At 53.6% G+C, this 16938-nt stretch overlaps 1 protein-coding gene across 2 annotated transcripts in view; it reads right to left on the reverse strand.

Moving 5' to 3' along the window:
• NCKIPSD (NCK interacting protein with SH3 domain) overlaps positions 1–12457 on the reverse strand; it is a 35123-nt gene extending 22666 nt beyond the window's left edge. Inside the window, exons 1-3 of one of the 2 annotated variants that reach the window (XM_042880365.1) lie at positions 12256–12457; positions 1499–1611; positions 590–791 (exon numbers count right to left, since the gene is read on the reverse strand). In XM_042880365.1, coding sequence (XP_042736299.1) covers positions 590–791; positions 1499–1611; positions 12256–12426 — 486 coding nt within the window. In that variant the 5' untranslated portion in view covers positions 12427–12457. Of the gene's footprint in view, positions 1–589; positions 792–1498; positions 1612–11118; positions 11213–12255 lie in introns of those variants that run through there. The other variant, XM_042880366.1, reaches the window with a different exon arrangement.
• Positions 12458–16938: the final 4481 nt, after the last annotated feature.

Below are 16938 nucleotides of genomic sequence, written 5' to 3' on the forward strand. Positions count from 1 at the left end.
GAACCACAGAATCATAGAATGGCCTCGGTTGAAAAGGACCACAATGATTATTTCGTTTCAACCTCCTGCTATGTGCAGGTCACAAACCACCAGACCAGGAGCCCAGAGCCACATCCAGCCTGCCCTGAATGCCCAGGGATGGGGCATCCACAGCCTCCCTGGGCAACCTGTTCCAGTGCCTCACCACCCTCTGTGTGAAAAACTTCCTCCTAATAATCACCCTAAACCTCCCATCGTTTCATTTTAAAACCATCCCCCCTTATTCCCCTTGTTTCACTGAGAGTTCTCTGGGGAGCTTGCAACTCCTTGAGAAAGTCCTCAGGAAACACTCAGTCTAGAGCAGAGCCTGCACTGTAAGGCCTTGGACCCTCAAAGGTCCCAAAAGTCATCAAGAGAGTGAACAACAGAGGGACAGTTCCAGGCTTCATGGACACAGCACAGGATCAGCTTACCGCACCCAGGGATGCAGCGCCATAGCAAGCAACACAACACTTGCTCTGGGACTTCAGCCATAAAGGCATCTTATTAAACAAGCCAAGCAGCATTATCCCACTGAAGGAGGAACGCAGAGGCGCCCAGCTGCCATTACCTGATAGGGGCCCTCATCCTCCTCCTCAAACTCAGTGTTTGGCAGGCTGTGGTGCCGCTCGTACCCAGTCCGGCACACGCCGTTGGGCTGCCGCGCCGCGTCCAGGTGGTGGTCGCTGGAGGACTGAGTCATCACCATCCCCTGAGGGGTGGGAGAGTGGCTTTTGCGGGACACGGTCTCCTTCCGGTGATGGATCAGCTTTCTGAAAAGGAACGATGACATCAGGAAGAGCACAGCTTAAGGAAGGGGCCGACATGATATATTGCTTTGGGGTTACGTGTGCTGGAATGGGTTATATTACTGCGAACGCCGATGCCAGTTTCATTAACAACTAAGGAAGCACTTCTAGGGGAGGAAGGAAGAGGCTTTGCAAGAAGCCCATGATTTATTCATTGCTTCATGGGAGAAAAATGGCTCTTCCTCAAGGGAGAGTCACATATTGCATTGCAAGCTCCAGAAATTGCCTGCACTTTAGAATCACTGTTCAGCTGAGATTAAACCAGCGTGCCTCAGTGCAGAGGGCGAGGTGTCAGAGGAGGAAAAAAATAAAATTCTCCTCACAAGCAATTATTTGAGAACGCTTTCAGGGCCCTGTGCCACACAGCCAACCACCGCTACAACTCCTGGCTGGCAGAGAGGAGAAAAGAGCCAGAGAGGTTCTGGATTTCTCCTCTAAGCCTACAGCTTCTTCTTCCTTTATGTACACCAAGGGTGTGAGGAGCGGAGCACCGCTATACTTGATGTGCTGGACTGGAACCCCAGCAGCTGGCAGCAAAAGCACTGGAAAACTCTCTGGGCACGGCACTTTGCAGCATGGGACTCAGATTGGTGGCGGCCATCTCTATCCCCAGGCACAGCCCACACCCTCCTGTCACACCGCCCACCCCCCACCAGCACCGTCCCACTCACTGCAGGACATCCCTCTGCTCCAGGTTGTATTTCCCTCCGTTCTTCATGGCAGCATTGTGCACAGCCTCGATGGCACGGTCGATGGATTGGAGGACCACATCCTGCTCCAGCACCTGAGAAATGCAACATCCCACATGTCAGCCCATTGCTTCAGCTGTGACTTGAACTTACGTACTGCTGGAGCTTACAGCAGGACGGATGGCAGTGCAACCCAGCTCCTGCTGCTCCTGCTGCTCTCGCCACCCTGCAGGCACAGAGCCACAAATGTGACAGCCCTAAAGTCTGGTGCCCTTCAGAGTCACTTCGCTCCATGTTTGCATTTTTGCTCGTTTTCTTCCTGCTGCTTGTTCTGCAACTTGGTGGCTTTTCCAAATCCCCACACCCAAACTGTCATAGCAACACTTAATCCTCCTGCCAGCCAGCTCGGCTGAGATACACGCCAGCTTTGAAACAAGACATACCCAACACACAGCAGGAAGCTGGGAAGAGCTGTGGTGAAGGGGCAAGGGAAGAAGGAGGTTTTCACACTTGGGAGCCCTGTGATCTCATCAAGGGTACACCTGAATCAGCCTCTCAGGGACCGCAGAGCAGTAGAATGCAGCCCTTCCCTGTCAGGAGAGCTGCTCCCCCAGCACCAGAGTGCAGCATTCTGATAACCTGCCATGTATTATTTATTCCCTAATTACTAACCCAAATGTGAATTAACAACTGCAGATGGTGAGAAAGATATGCACACAAGGTGAGGATGGGAGCCCTCTGCAATCCTCAGCTTGGAGCATGAAAAATACAGGAAGTATTTTGGTTGCTTTGTTTTCCTAAGAAAGATCAAAAAAAGAGAAAGCAACAGGGGAAAACTTCAGAAAATAAAAGCAAGTCTGTTAAAATACGCCTACCAAATTCACAAAGGTATCAGATCAAGGCCAAACCCAACACTTAGAATGCAGCTGTATGACTTCATTGGAAAGGAAGGCTACGTTCCTACAACCACAGAACAGCTTGGGTTGGAAAGGACCTTAAAACCCACCCAGCTCCAAGCCCATGCTGTGGACTGGTTGCTCCCCACCAGCTCAGGCCTCCCGGGCTCCACCCAACCCGGCCTCGAGCACAGCCAGGGATGGGGCACCACAGCTCTCTGGTAAGGATGTTATTCCACCTTTCACACTGCTGTGCCCATGGTCCATGTGAGCCCTGCTCCCCATCCCTGCACGCTGGCAGTGCTTGCCACGCCATAGCTCTGCCGTCCCACTGCACCCACAGGCACTGCTGCCTTTCTACACGGCACGGCATTCTTACACTGACAGAACAGCACAGTGACAACCAGCTTTTTGCTGCCGCGCTCCTCCCTGTGTTTTCCCACCCAACCCTCTATTAACGCAGCCCTGGCAGAAGGGCTCGAATCAAAGCGCAGCATTAACTTGCTGCTCGCTGAGCTGTGCAGATGGCAGATCCTCAGCTCGGTCACAGCTGAGACACGGGGCACCCACAGCCCTGCAGAAGACTGCCCTCCAGGCAGCCCTTACATCTCAATTAGACCCCAGAATATCAGAAAGAAAACCAAATTTCTCCCTTCGTAGCCCAGCAGAGGAGAATTACAGAAGCATCAATAAATCATTATTTCCTCTCTCCTTGCTAATAACATGAGCAAATAGAGGACCTCCTCGGGGCCACCTGCCGATTTCCTTCTGTCCCACGTGGCACCTCCCTCACTGCCTGGATTTCTCCTCAGCTACCACCCCGTGTTGTTTAAATGCAGTCACACAGAAGAGCTTGCCCAGTAGCCCAGAATAATCACACCTTTCCTAAAGGCATTTTCCAGACAAGCAGGTTGACGGCTGCATCAGCGCGGACAGGCTGAGCTGCCCCATGTGTGCAAGACCCCACATCCGTGACAGCAGCCCACGAACGCAGAGCAGGCTGAGCCAGGGACACACGGCAGCACCACCATGTCATGCTCTCACAACACCACGGCAGAGGACAGACGAAGTTTTGTCTCTGGTGACGGCTCTGTTTTCACGCAGCTGCACCGGCACTGCTGGGACTGGGGTGCGATCCTGCTGGCGCATGCAGGCACAGACTGGCTCTTTGTTGCTCACACCAGAGACCAGCACCACCTCTGAGGTCACATGCAGCCCGTCCCCAGTCACCGCCCGGCCGTCTGCACGCTGTAATCCTTCCAGATTTAAATGATGGCTGCAGTGATTTACAAAAAGCCAGCTGGCCTTTGTTCTACAGCTCCATGGCACAGCGATGTACAGATAAGACTTCCCCCTTCCGAACCACGCAGTTCATACAGAAATAACAGAACTCAGCCCTTTTGGTTTGCTTTAGGAAATTCAGATGCTTTCCCTTCCCCTTTTTGCAGCCCCAATCAGAACACTTCAGTGCCCAGGTTGTCAGCCAAGAGACAGGCATTCACTTACTCCTCTCGGTACAAAGAAACTACGCCTGGCAGCACTTAAACACGCACCATAAAAATGCATCAGGAACAACGGGCAACCGCTCTGGCTGCTGAGCAAACAGGATGAGCAATGCCCCTAACCAACCTGCAGCATCTCTGCCGAGCAGTGAGCAAACAAAGACGTGGCTGAGCCCTGCTGACAAAGAGCCGGCCCGCAGACAGCCCGTGTGCTCCCGCTGACAGCAGCTGCTGGAGCAGACAGCGTGAGCAAATGGGAAACGAAGAGAAGGGAGAGAAGGGGAAAGGGCTTCTGTTGTGCAAATCCCGCTAAAGCTCCCGGCAGGAGATGTGCTAACCAGGCAGTGCAGGCACCAGCGGCTCTCAGAATACACCAAGTCCAATGGGCAGCAGAGGGGCACAGCCACCAAACTGCAACGGGGCTGCAGCCTGCGCTGGCTGAGCAGAGCTCTTCCTGTTATCTGCTCTCCAGGGGATGTCTCGCTGTCTGTCCCAGGTAAATAGCTGGCAGACAGAGCGTCCTGGCTTTAAGGTTTGGCTGCTCAGCATTCTTTTGGCACACGGTTTGCGAGATGAGTCAGCATGAAGCACGATCAAGTAATGGTCACTGCATCTGTGCAGGGGAAAGAAAAGAAAGTACATGCACATATTTTAGAGCTAATGCCTATACTGAAAAGGAAATTGGAGATAGTCTCTGTACTGTAGAAGGCTCAGGGTTAAGAACAGGATATATAAAAGTGGAAGGAAAGTCACTGCAGTAAAGTGCAAGAAACTATTGGAGGACACGTGACGTATAAGAAGCCTCAAGCCAACACTCCAGATGCCCCTCACTTCTCAGTGAGACTCAGCACAGCTCCCAGGTGACTCACATGCAGTTATCCTAAGCACATGGAGAAAAAAAACCCTACATTTGTTGCACTTTTGGTCATGCTTAATTTCTAACTTCCAAGAGTGCTGGAGATGCCTAGGCCAGACTGCAAGTCTCAGCCCATATGCGCTCTGACAGAATCAGCAAAAACACGGTTGCAAGCCAAAAACACAGCCACAGAAACACCCTTTGCAGGTGATCACGTTTGTTGGCTGTTGCTTCAACGGGGGGTAAAGATGGAGTCAAGAAGAAACAAGCCTGGGAAGCCATGCAAGTCGCTGGCATTCAATTGTGGTGCCAGCAGGGGTGGAGAGAAGGGAAAAGGAGATCCTTGAGGACTGCTCCTGCTAATGGCATTCAGAAAGCATGCTTACAAAGTCTCTCCAAAGTAGACAACTGAAAAAAAAAATCATTTCTGTATGATGCTTCTTCTGGTGCCCAGAACCATAAAAAGACTGTGGAGGGTGCAGGTGCAGGACAGCAAGGGAAAAGGCACCAGAAGGGCTGGAATACACAACACAGGCTGCGTTGTTGTCAAGAGGTAAAGCATGCTAATTGGCCATAGAAAAAAACCCCAGGCCTGCCAATGTTCTTATTTATTAAGAGCTGCTGCTGCAGGCATATTTATTCCTGGTAAAGTGGATGCTTCTGCTGAGACACACAGCAAATTCAGGGAGTCAACACAATTGAGCTATCCTGGGACAACGATAAAGCCAATGTTAACTCTTGCTAAGGGAGAATGAAGACACCACGGAGATCTGTAGCTGCATCTCACAACTAGAGCTGCTGCGTGCGTGACCATGAAGGCAGAGCACAAACCAAAAAAGAACACCACAAACCCCACCAGAAGTGCAAACTTAAGACCTGAGGCCTTGTGAGCTGCTTTTTGACTGGCAGATGGTGGGGGTGGACAATGCACGATTTTTCTGGGCTGCAAAACCGAAGACACAGCGACAGTTTCCGCGCTGACCTACAAAAGTATCTTGAGAATTGCAAGTCGAGCTGTGTTTATCAGTGGAAGGAGGCTAACTTGCTGTTATCACCAAATTCAGCTCAAGAACAGATACGGGGGTTGCTTTAAGTTGTTTTTTTTTTTTCTCCCCCTCTTAGAGATTAAAGAGTTCAACTGGATTTGCTGACACTTCACCCACAGCAAAGCAAGAGGTGGGTCACGGAAGAAAAGCAATTCATTAGTGTCCACACTATCTGAGGGGAAAAAACAGCCTGCTGCTCGAGCTGCAAGTTATAATCCCAACTCCTTTTGCAGCTTAAAATGACAGAGGCTCAGAAAACACGAAGAAATTGGAACGGGAAGAGAATGTCCTCTTAGGACATTGTGCTAAAGGCAGCAAAACAGCCATAATCCTGTTTTCCTCACTGCCCAAGGCAATGAAGAGGAGAAACCTAGATTTGTTGGACTGCTTGCTTCTCACGTACAAAACTTTCACCTCAGCTCATTTGCCTTATTACAGCATTGATTTCTCACATCCACCTTTTCGCATGCCCCATTCACTCTCATCAGTCTCCATCTTGCTCAGCAGCACAAGGACAAATTAAAATGAACATATTCCAAAGAGACTTTCATGTCCATTCAAAGCGAGACAGATCCCACCGGACAGGAGATGGTCAGGGCTCAGCTCAGCCCCAGCAGAACAAGCGGGGCCCAGAGAACCCTCCGGTGCACAAGACCACCATGGGGCAGAGAAGGGCTGGAAGCTGTCTCAGAGCCAGCATGGGGCTACAGCACTCTCAGGGCACACGGCTGGGAAGCCCATGGTGGCTGTCTCTCCCTTTTTTTGCCCTCTGAATGCCCCAGGTGGAGCTGGCTGCCCTTCCACGCTCACACAGGGCTTAGTGATGGGATCCTGTAGATCAGGCTGATGGTTGCACCTGATGATCTCGAACGTCTCTTCCAACCTAGATGACTCTATACTCCACATGGCCCAGCTGGTAGATGGTTGTATTCATCTACAACTCAGCACAGGACCGACCATTGTCAACACTGCTTCTGTTGGGAGAATGTGTTGCTCAGATATCAATACTATATCACCGTGTTTAAAAGCTTTTGAAGTGATCGGAGCTCAATGTTACCTTGAGATCTTAAACTTCTAAATCAGATCTCAAGAATAAGCAGCTCAAGCATACAGCCATTCCAAACGTGGTTCATGCACACAGAAGTCTCAGATGCTGTCCCATATCACAAGGGGGAGGCTTCTAGGAGCCAAAGACCACAGACAAAATCATGCTTCCCAAAAAGGGATGCTGGAGGGGCTTGTTACCATCCCTGATGTAAAGAACTATATTGTACAGCCTTTTTAATAACTTCACACTTATTTCAATGATGCAGTCCCCTCTTGTCATCAAGCATCCAAAGACATGCTCTAAATCAAGTCCAAAAACCATTACATGGGATGCATTTTTTAGTCTAAATCACAAAGGTGATTCTAAGGCAGGCAAAACTTTGTTACTTAAAAGAATAGCAATTCAGGGGCACAGTGTCAGGTGGAAGAGCCTCCAGCTACAAACACTGACTCTGCAAGGCTCAGGGAAATCCCTAAGCTTATACATTAAGTAGGTGAAGAACTTTTCTACTCATTGTTCCTACTTCATGTACTGGGTTTTAATGCAATTATTCCTTACACATGCAAAAAAAAACAAAAACAAAAGGATGGGCTTCCCTGACACACGAGCCCTGATAGCGTATGGTGAGCCAGAACTCCACCCAAGGACAGTGGTAACCCATTGCTGCAGGATGCTCCTCAGGAACAGGGCCAAAAGGAGGGTACTGCAGTCCCGTGAGACTCAGTGGGACTCACCAACAGGGGATAACACACCTGATCCTGGATGGTCACATCACGCTACCCCTTCTTTCTTCTTCTAATATACATCTTTTTCTCAGGAAGGGATGGAAAAAGGCCATCTGTGAGCAGCCTCACTGGGTGCAGAGCTCACTGAGCTCACCCAAAATGGAGCTGTCACCACACAAGACTGCACGGCCACCGAGGTTTGCATTTGTCTGCTTGGTGGGGAGCTTCAGCTTGATCTCTTCAGGCAGCCATCTGTTTGGTCCCAGAACACACCCGTTGTGGCACACAGTCACTGCACTGAGCCCAGCTGACACAGAGCTCCCAACCTTGAAAACCCGTCGACAGCAATTGGGATCTCCTGTTTGTGGCATGGGGTTGAGCCTGCAGGGCAGGACAGGCAGAGCCAGGCAGAGCCAGGCAACGCTGAGCAAACACCAGGCAGGAACAGCACTCAGGACCCTTTTGCCCCCGATGAGCCCCACCTCCCTCAAGGAGGGTCACTATTTTGGGGACCTTGCCACACCTTCATCCCTTTGTTTTTAGCTAATACAAGGCAAGCCTGTGAGCTGGGGCCTGCCCTCAGATTCCTGCCTTGCAAAGCTCTACCTCACTCGTAGTGACAAAAAATAAACAAACCAGGAAATAATAAACAGCTTTTGCTTGGAAGAGATCTATCCTGAATGTGGAACTGGTGATTTAGCAAGATGTGACCCACAGCCTGGAATTATCTAGCACACACTCTGACAGCTTTCTCTTTTTCCAAATTAAACCCGGTGCGCAGCTGAGCAGAGCCCAGGACCAGCACACGTTGGTGTTTCCAGGTCACGGGCACAGAAGCCGGCGTCTCACAGACGGCCTGCACGCACATGAGCTTCAGCTGAGCAGTGTGTGCAGAAGGAAGGCACGGCACGCAGCACCCCGTCCAGCTACAGCAAAAGGCAACAACCCACAGCCCAGAGAGGGTGCGATGCACTCATGGCTGATTGCTGCCCTGGAGGCCACGCTCCCCCACACTCCTCTCCCCAGTGAGGCCATGAGCCCCATATCCTTCACACTTCTCTCAGTGGCAGTCATTCTGTAGCACAGAACTGTCCTCTGTGTGAAACCAGGCGACACGCTGGCACCTCTCTGCTGCAGGGCAGGGACCAACCTGCTCCTTGCACATTAAATATCACCTCTACCGGGCTTTGTGGCACAGCTGTTTGATCCTCAGCACATGGCAGGGACTTGAAAGCAGCTCCTTCCCTTCTTATGTGAACACAAGTTAGCTACAGATGCAACAAAGCAATCTGCACACACAGGCTCCGCAGCAGAGCAGCAAGCTGGAGCCGCAGCCTATCTCCTAACCCACCTGCACACAGAGCTCTGTCAGAAGCCATGCCTTATAACATTCTGGCTGTAGCTTTGACCGCAAAGGGCATCAGCATCTGATAAGTCTAATTTTCTTACAGACTATCTAATGTTACAGTTGCACATGAAGGCTGCTGGCTCTTCTCTCCTGATGAAATTCTCTCCCTGCTGGAATTTATCATCCTTCCAAGGCCTGGACTGACAGCTCATGTGATGCATGCATGATCTCGAAAGGGAACAACAAAGTTTAAATCCTTCATGAGGGAGCGTGACTGGGATGCCCTGAAAAATGCTGCTTATTTTTACATACATCTGAGCTATATAAGTAAAGGAAGAAAAGGAGGAGGCTGTTTCTGTTGCACTGAGATCTCTTAATGACCTTAACAGAGAGATTCAGCTGTTTCCAATGTTTCAGCTACTGAGAGACAAATACCCGTTTATATGGGATTTGACTTTCCCCTCAGGAATTAATATGCCCCAGACCTTGCAGGGAATCTTCTTAGGTCAGCCAACGACCATGATACTGTCTGCTCCCATCAAAGCCTTTCCTGGCACGCAGCCTGCACTGAGTATGGATGTTACTCTTCTCCAGCAAGGAGAAGCCTTCACCCTTCTGTATGTTGTTTTTCCACAGTCATTAATACCAGCACATTTTCCCCCATGGAAAAGCAATCCAAACTCTGTTTTCCTGCTGCTCAGCACTCTTTCTTTCCCCGTGAGCAAACAGTGAGTTCAGTCACCTCCAGTCAGCCTTTACTAAATTTCAGAGTTGATGTTTTTCCTGCAAATGGGGCGGCAGGAAGGATATCTACATTTTCTGTCTCTGAGGCTCAGCCATTTTGAACAGACCCTACAACAGCCTTAAAGTCAGCAGCCTAAAGGAGAGCCACAGGGGCAGCAGCCCCAGAGCCTGGCAGTGCCACCACGAGCAGTGGGACCAACAGGCACAGAGCTGTTCAGGTGTGGGAGCTCAGGTCCCAAGTTTCTATATCTGATACAACAGCACTTAATTGTTTTTAATCAACGTATTTTGAGTGAGAAGAACACATCCCCATGACCCCCAGAAGATACGTGACCGAGCAAAAACAAAAACCAAAGACCATTAGTGCATTTCTACTTTAATCATTCAGAACTGTGAAAGATCGCACAACTTCTGGCCAAGATGTTCAATCTTTAGCTGCAGTAATTAGAAATGGTTAATTCCCCTGACTGTCATTTAATCTCAAGAATGAAACTTCATTCTGAAGCATCAGCAGCTCTGCTAGGATAGCATCTCTTATTGTGACAGCCCAGAAAAAAATGCCTCATTTTTCAGCTCCTTACATGTATTGAGAAACACAGCCTCAGCTGCACAGCACTACCAGCTGCTTATTCTCCAAAATAAAACTTTATTTTTAGTCTAAGCGCTTATTCAGGATCTGTGCGAGCACTCTGATTAAGCTCTCACGCCCATTACAAGCTGTGGCAGATCTGGAACTGATGACACACGGCGATTCGGGCTCCGCGGCAGTGCAGGAGATGGTCAGTGCCACAGCCCTCTGCTCACCTTCTGACCCAAATCACATCAATACCAGCTCCAGGAGGTGCTGCTGAACTGACCTGTTTGCTGTCCTTGTAGAAAAGCAGCCACGTAAGCCCAGGGCATGCGTCAATACTACAAAATGCATCAGGATGAAGGGGTTTCCTGCAAGCAAAGGGAGCTCACACTTCACTCCTTTTCAAAACCCTCCCTTCTCTTCAGCTGAGGTAATGAAACACCATCCCCGTGCCTATCCAACCAGGATCACCTGTGCTGTGCCTCTGTGCATTTGCTTATGCTGCAGGAGAATTCTAAGTTGTTGCTAGGCTGCGTGAAGCAGTCTTATTTTTATCACATGCCTGTTTGTTCCTACAGAAAAAGATAGAGCAACCTGAGGCATCCTTAAATTGCTCACTGTGCTCTCAGCTGTGTCCATGTTCTCACCAGAACGGCTCAGAGCTACCACTCCCCTCCTCACCAGGCAATGTTAACACCTCTGCCGACACAGGGAACACAGCCTGAGCCAGCAGGGCCTGGAGACAGGGCAAACCTGCGAATCAGAAGGAAGCTGATGCTCCCAGCAGTGGGTGGCACTAGGAAAGCAGCCCCGTGCTCCCCCCAGCATTGCTGCAAGGGCTCAGAGCTGCTGCTGGCACTCACCTGGAACCTGACGCACTGCTGACAGCCATGCCTCGCTTTACAATGGTGACTCCTGTTGGCCAGTCGCTCTCCTTGCTAATCAGGAGCTGCATTTTCCCTGTTGCGATTGGGGCGGAATTAATTTGCCTTGCAAAAGACTGTTACTAATTGGTATCAGTGCCTTTTTAAAGCTGAGGTTGGTCAAGAGGCTCACGCTCAGCAAATGGCCACAGCCCAGCTCAGCCAGAGGATGCTCTCCCATGCAGGGCCCCACTGCCATGCAGGTTGACTTCAGCTCATCAGAATAACACAGATGGGGCACTACCACAGCTGCAGGACAGCAGTTTGGGTCCTGCTGCCTCCTGCACCACTAGGAGAGTTCTGGCTCCAGAAACTTCATCACCAAATGAAGATGAGAGGCTGCAGGAAAAGCTTGTCTGTTTCCTGCTATGAGCTCCACGAGCACCGGGGAAGCAGCAGCTGAACTGAGCATCACAGTGTTGTGAGCAGCTCTACTTCAGTGTCAGTGGGCAACCAACAGACTGCTGGGGTCACCCACAGCAGATGGTGAGCGCCCTCTGAGCGCTTTGGGGCTACAGCAAAACGTAACGTGAATAACAAACATAAGTTCAAAAGCAAAATGCTTTTTCTTGGAAGATTTTGAAACCAGAATGACCACAGCGGGGCAGCGCTGGAGGGCTGCTCCAGAAGGCCGCAGGGCAGAAGGCAGCTGCCCACCGTGACGAGCACACATCACATCGTGCCCGACGGGCAGCAGAGAAGGGGCTGCAGGAGCAGCAGCCCGGAGCAGTGCCACCGCGGGGCTTTAAATAAGGCCTTCGCCCTGTAAATGAATAGTGCCCGTAAACTGCTTAAGGGCTTACAGAGACGCCAGCCGTGCGCCCCGGCGGCAGGACGAGCCGCCGCCAGGCTGCTGTCAGCCCCGTGTCCCCGTACCCCGGCGTCCCCGCGCCCGCCCGGCCGCCCGCACGGCGCACAGCCGCACTGCACGGCATCACCGCACGGCCGGCACCTCGGGCGCGAGACCCGGAGCGCTCCGCTAACGCAGCCACCGCGGTGCGACGCCCACTCCTGCCGCCCCGGCGCGCGGCTCCCCGCCCTCCGCTGCTCCCCCGGGGCCCGCCGCCCCCGGCCCACCTGCAGCCGCTGGAGGTAGGAGGCCGGCGCGTAGCCCGTCTCCCCGGAGCCGGCCCGCGTGACGAGCCACCAGTGCTGGTTGCTGCGCTCCAGCAGCAGGAACGTCTCTCCGGCGGCGAACGGCAGCGAGTTAGGCTCGGCCGAGCGGAAGCTGTACAGGGCCCGGTACATGGCTGCGGTACCGCTCCGCGCCGCCGGCCCGTGCCGCCCCGCCGAGACGCGCCCCCGTGCGTCACCGCGCCGCCACGCCTCCTCCCCGTGCCCCGCCGGTGAGACCGCGCCCCCGCCTAGACCGCGCCCATCGCCGCGTCCCTTCGCAGCGCCCCCTGGCGGCGTGGCGGGGAAGTGCTGGGTGCGGCGCTGCGGGGCGCGCAAATACGTGAGCGGGGGGAGGGAGGGGTGGGAGGCTGCAAGATGCGGGGCTGCAGGCGCGTGCAGGGGATGTGTAACACGGGGGGGGTGGGGCTGCAGGTACGGGGGTGCAGTGGTGCCCCGGTGGGGGCTGCAGGGATGTGAGAAAGCTGCGGGAAAAAGAGGATGCAGGATTCACGGGTACAGGGATGCGGGGCTGCAGAGAGGGAGGGGTGCAAACGGAGTATGCCGCGTACAGGGGTGTGGGGGTGCAGGAATGCGAGATGCAGAGTTAAGAAGTAGCAGGGATGTGGGGACACAGGGTGTGGGATGCAGGGCTGCAGTTTGCAGAGTTCAGCGTGCAAGATGCGGGGCGCTAGGTGCGAGGCTGCAGAACGAAAGAAGCATGTTGCAAGATTCCGTGTGTAGGGCGCTGAGTGCGGGGAGCAGAGCGCAGGGTCCAGAGCTCCCCGCCGGGCTCCTGCTCAGCAGAGGGCAGCAATGCCCCGCGAATGGCCGCGGCTGAGCTGCAGTTCTCGGTGCCGCCGTGCCGTGCTCTGCTCCTGCCTTCTGGCACCCACAAGTGTCCGTCTGCGGGGCGATGCTCTGCTCCTCCTGCTCAGAGGTGGGGGGGGGGGATTAAGGACAGCGGGGAAGCAGCACCTCGCCGATGGGGCAAGGCTCTGGCTTGCAAAGTACGTGTGTCCCTCTCCCCATGGGGCGTGCAGGTGCTCGTGCCAGGGGCAGCGGTGGTGGGAATGGGCTGGTGCCAGTGCAGGGAACAGAAAGAATGGGGGGGGATCGGTGCTTGGAACAGAAACGGGTTTGTGTTTCCGTACAGATTAGCTTGTGTCCCAGGGTGAGGTTTCCTTGCTCTGCACAATGTCAGATGTGTTTTCTGAGTGTGTCCAGGAAGGCGCTGCGTCCCGTGTGGCACCGCCATCACCGTGCAGAGCACAGCGCCCTGTGTGCGTGCAGAGCACAGCGCCCTGTGTGTTGGGCAAAGAATGGATCTGTCAGCATACAGACCCTGTGCCACCAAGCCAAAGGGCTGTGGGGAGCGTGATGGGGTGGCCAGGTCTACCTCTGCCCCAGGTAGGAGGAATGAGGAAATGTCCACATGGCAAGTGCAGCTGGAGCAGGAGTTGGGTGATGGTGGCCAAACCGCAATGCAGAGGGTGAGGATGAGCCCCTGTGCCTGTGGTGTGTGGGGGCAATGAGTGCTCAGAACTCACCACAAGCAGCTGCTGATTAGGAAACGGCTCTTAATTGCAAGCTGCAGGTAATTTAACTTGGCCTGGGTGGGGAAACTGCGTCATGCATGGGTGACATCTGAAGGCGAACTTCAGACCTCAGATAACGGCACCTGCATCCATTGCCCTGCCCTCAAAACCCAACACCGCAGCCCCCTGCTGCAGGGTCGGAAGGCAGCAAGCTCATTTCCCTGCTGGGTTTGCCAGATCCCTGCACCCCAGCCCTCCTGGAGGCCATCACCAACTCCAGGGCCCTCATGGTGTGGGGCTGCAGCGGTGCCCGGTGAAGCCGCTCGGTGCGGTGCCAGCGATAGGAAGCGTTACACAACAGTGCTCATATGATTGAGGGGCAGCAGTGCCAGTGCTGTGTACACTTATATAATCCTGCACTGCCCGCTCGTCAACAGGTTGCAAAACAGCGCTGTGATCAATCCTGCTACTTTTAGGCGTGCAAATATTATTGTGCAGCAGAGAGCTCTATCTGGGTGAAAAGTCACAGGGGCTCCAGAACTGAGCAGTGGGCAAGGCCACAGCATGGCTGGGTGCAGGGATGCAGCAGTAGTGCCTCTGCTCTCCTGATACCCCAGCAGCACCGTGCGCCGATTCAGGGACATACGGCCTCCAAGCTCCCTCAGCAGTGAGGAGAGGCAGCAGTGCAGAGCTGAGCTGCAGCCCGGGCTCGGCCTAGTGCAAGGCATGCGAGGTGCCTATGGACGGCTTGGCCCAGGCCCAGGGCCCCTCCTTCAGCACAGGGAAGGAACATCCAGCTGCTGTCAACAGCTGCAGTTCCTAGAAACGGCCGAGACAGAAGGGCGGGTGGCGGAGCCTCACAGCCAGCTCTGTGTGGAGGAACAACAACAGCCCTGCAGAGCTGTGCCCAAGGAGGGGAAGTGGCTGTGGGACACAGCCCAAGTGGGATCTGGTGGGGGCACGGCTGGGGGCAGGCAACAGCTGGGTGCTTGGCGTGCTGCGGGCTCTGCATGACGCTGGCTCTGCATGCCACGAGCTGGGAAGGCCGCAGGCACACCCTCATTTCCATACAATTCAGGGAAGGCAGCTCCATCCCCGAGCGCTGCTCCCTGTCCCCTCGCTTTGTCATCGCCGGATTATATAAACTCCACCCCAGCTCTGTTAGAAACCACACCTGGGGGCTGCAGCTCCCCCAGAGCAGCTCGAGGCCCTGTGCCCACCACTGGAGGAGCACGTTCCTTCTCCATCCAGGCAGCCCATGGGAATTCCCTACAGCCTGTCCCAGATCTGGGCTCAAAGCGACCCATTTCCATGAGGAGCTCTGCACAATATGGGGAGCACACAGCAGGAGCCCTGCTCTGAGTGCTGCTGCCTGCGAGGCCCCACAGAGCTGCTGTGTGGGTCAGGAATTACGGAGCCTGGCGAGGCCGGAAGGAAAAGTGTGAGCATCAGGAAGCAGTGGGGGGAAGCAGAGCGGGGCAGCAAGGAGCACCCAAGCAGCAGGGATGCGCACCCAGCATTGCTTTGCTCCAGGGAGTTCCACAACCCGTTTACAACCCTGTACCCAGAGTCCCACAGGGGCCCCACTTCACGTAACTGCCTTTCTGCGAACACGAGGAACTGCTCTGAGGAATCTGCACAGAGCACCATGGAAGGAAACCAGCCCCGCTCTTAAACGCGGGATAACATTGCATTTGGAGGGACACGCTGTCCCAGCTGCCCCCACTTTAACCCTTGAGGACACCCAGGGGCTTAAATCAACACGCGAGCGCAGGAGCCGCCTTCCAACAGCCTGACCTCAGTCCTGTGAAGCAGCTGAAAAAAAAAAGGCAACACTGTGCACTGTCCCTGCTCTCCCAGCCTGCTCCCCCACCATGGGCAGGAGGAGCAGAAGGAAGAGCTGCTGCCCAGCACACAGCAGCTGCACCTGAGCGCAGTCCTTGCACAGACACAGCGGTGGCACCAAGGGGCTCTGGGAGCACCCAGGGCTCACACTGCTCCCAGCAGCTCCCAACCCTCGCAGCAGAAACAAAGAGGACTTGTTCTGGAGGCAGCTTGCATCAGAGCAAATGCGATTGTTCTCATCGGATTTTGAGTTCCCTCCAGAGTTCGTACGTAACAGAAGTCCATTAGAGGACTTTATCCCTGCTAATTTCAGACTACAAAGTCAAACCGTGTATCAGATGAATCTGCACAGGCAGGCTTATTTATATGCTGCAGCAGCGGCGGGTGACCGCAGCCTGCCAGGAGACTGTCATTAGCTCATTAGCAGAGGGCATCGCATTTAAGCAGAACTGAAAAGGAAACGTCACGTTGCTGCAGGCGATCCCGCTCCTCGTTCCCGGTATTCTGACTCACACCTAGAGCACATCGCAGAGGACAGCAGGAAGTTTCACTGATCGCTGCCCAAGGAATTTTGCAACCCGCAGTGCCAACAGCAAACAGCCCCTGAGCACGCCCGGCTCACGTTCCCGGCGGCAGTTCAGCAGGGCTCTCTGTGGGCTGTGCTAGGCACAGGGACGCATGAAGCACCATCACACTACTGCCTCTTTGCAGCAATCCTCCATCTCCACGTGCAGCTGCAAAACAGCAGACTGAGTGCAAAACGCAAACGTAGCTCTTTGACACTGTTGGTTAGCATCTTCGTACTGTGGAACAAACAAGAAAAGCAACCACAAACTAACAAGAGTAAAGGTTAAAAAACCTCTATAAAAAGTACAAAAGAGCACAGGACGGCCACTGCAGAGACTTTGAACAGAACCCGACAGCAGCAGGCAGCCTGCCTCCCGGCCCATTGCATTCCTGCTCCAGCCCCGTGTGCTGGTACCCAGGGGATCAGCAGGACCCTCACTTCCGCACCCTGAGCAAAAGACAGGCCAGGGCCAGGACCCCCAGCACCACCCCCTAACCCCCACTCCTCACTTCTACACACCCTCATTTTATCCTGAGCAAATGGAATAAGAAACAGTGCTCCTCAACTTCCACACCATTTTGCTCTTGCACTGTCATGCTGATTTACAAGCTTCCCAAGAGGAAAAGTCAGCCAACTAAAAGTGTTTCGATGAATAAACATCGCTCTTTCCAAAGAGGAACAAGTAGGGCTGCTCGG

This window comes from Lagopus leucura, unplaced genomic scaffold (genome assembly GCF_019238085.1).
Source record: "Lagopus leucura isolate 7727_CA_CO unplaced genomic scaffold, USGS_WTPT01 Super-Scaffold_100026, whole genome shotgun sequence".
In the NCBI taxonomy this organism is placed as follows: Eukaryota; Metazoa; Chordata; class Aves; order Galliformes; family Phasianidae; genus Lagopus; species Lagopus leucura.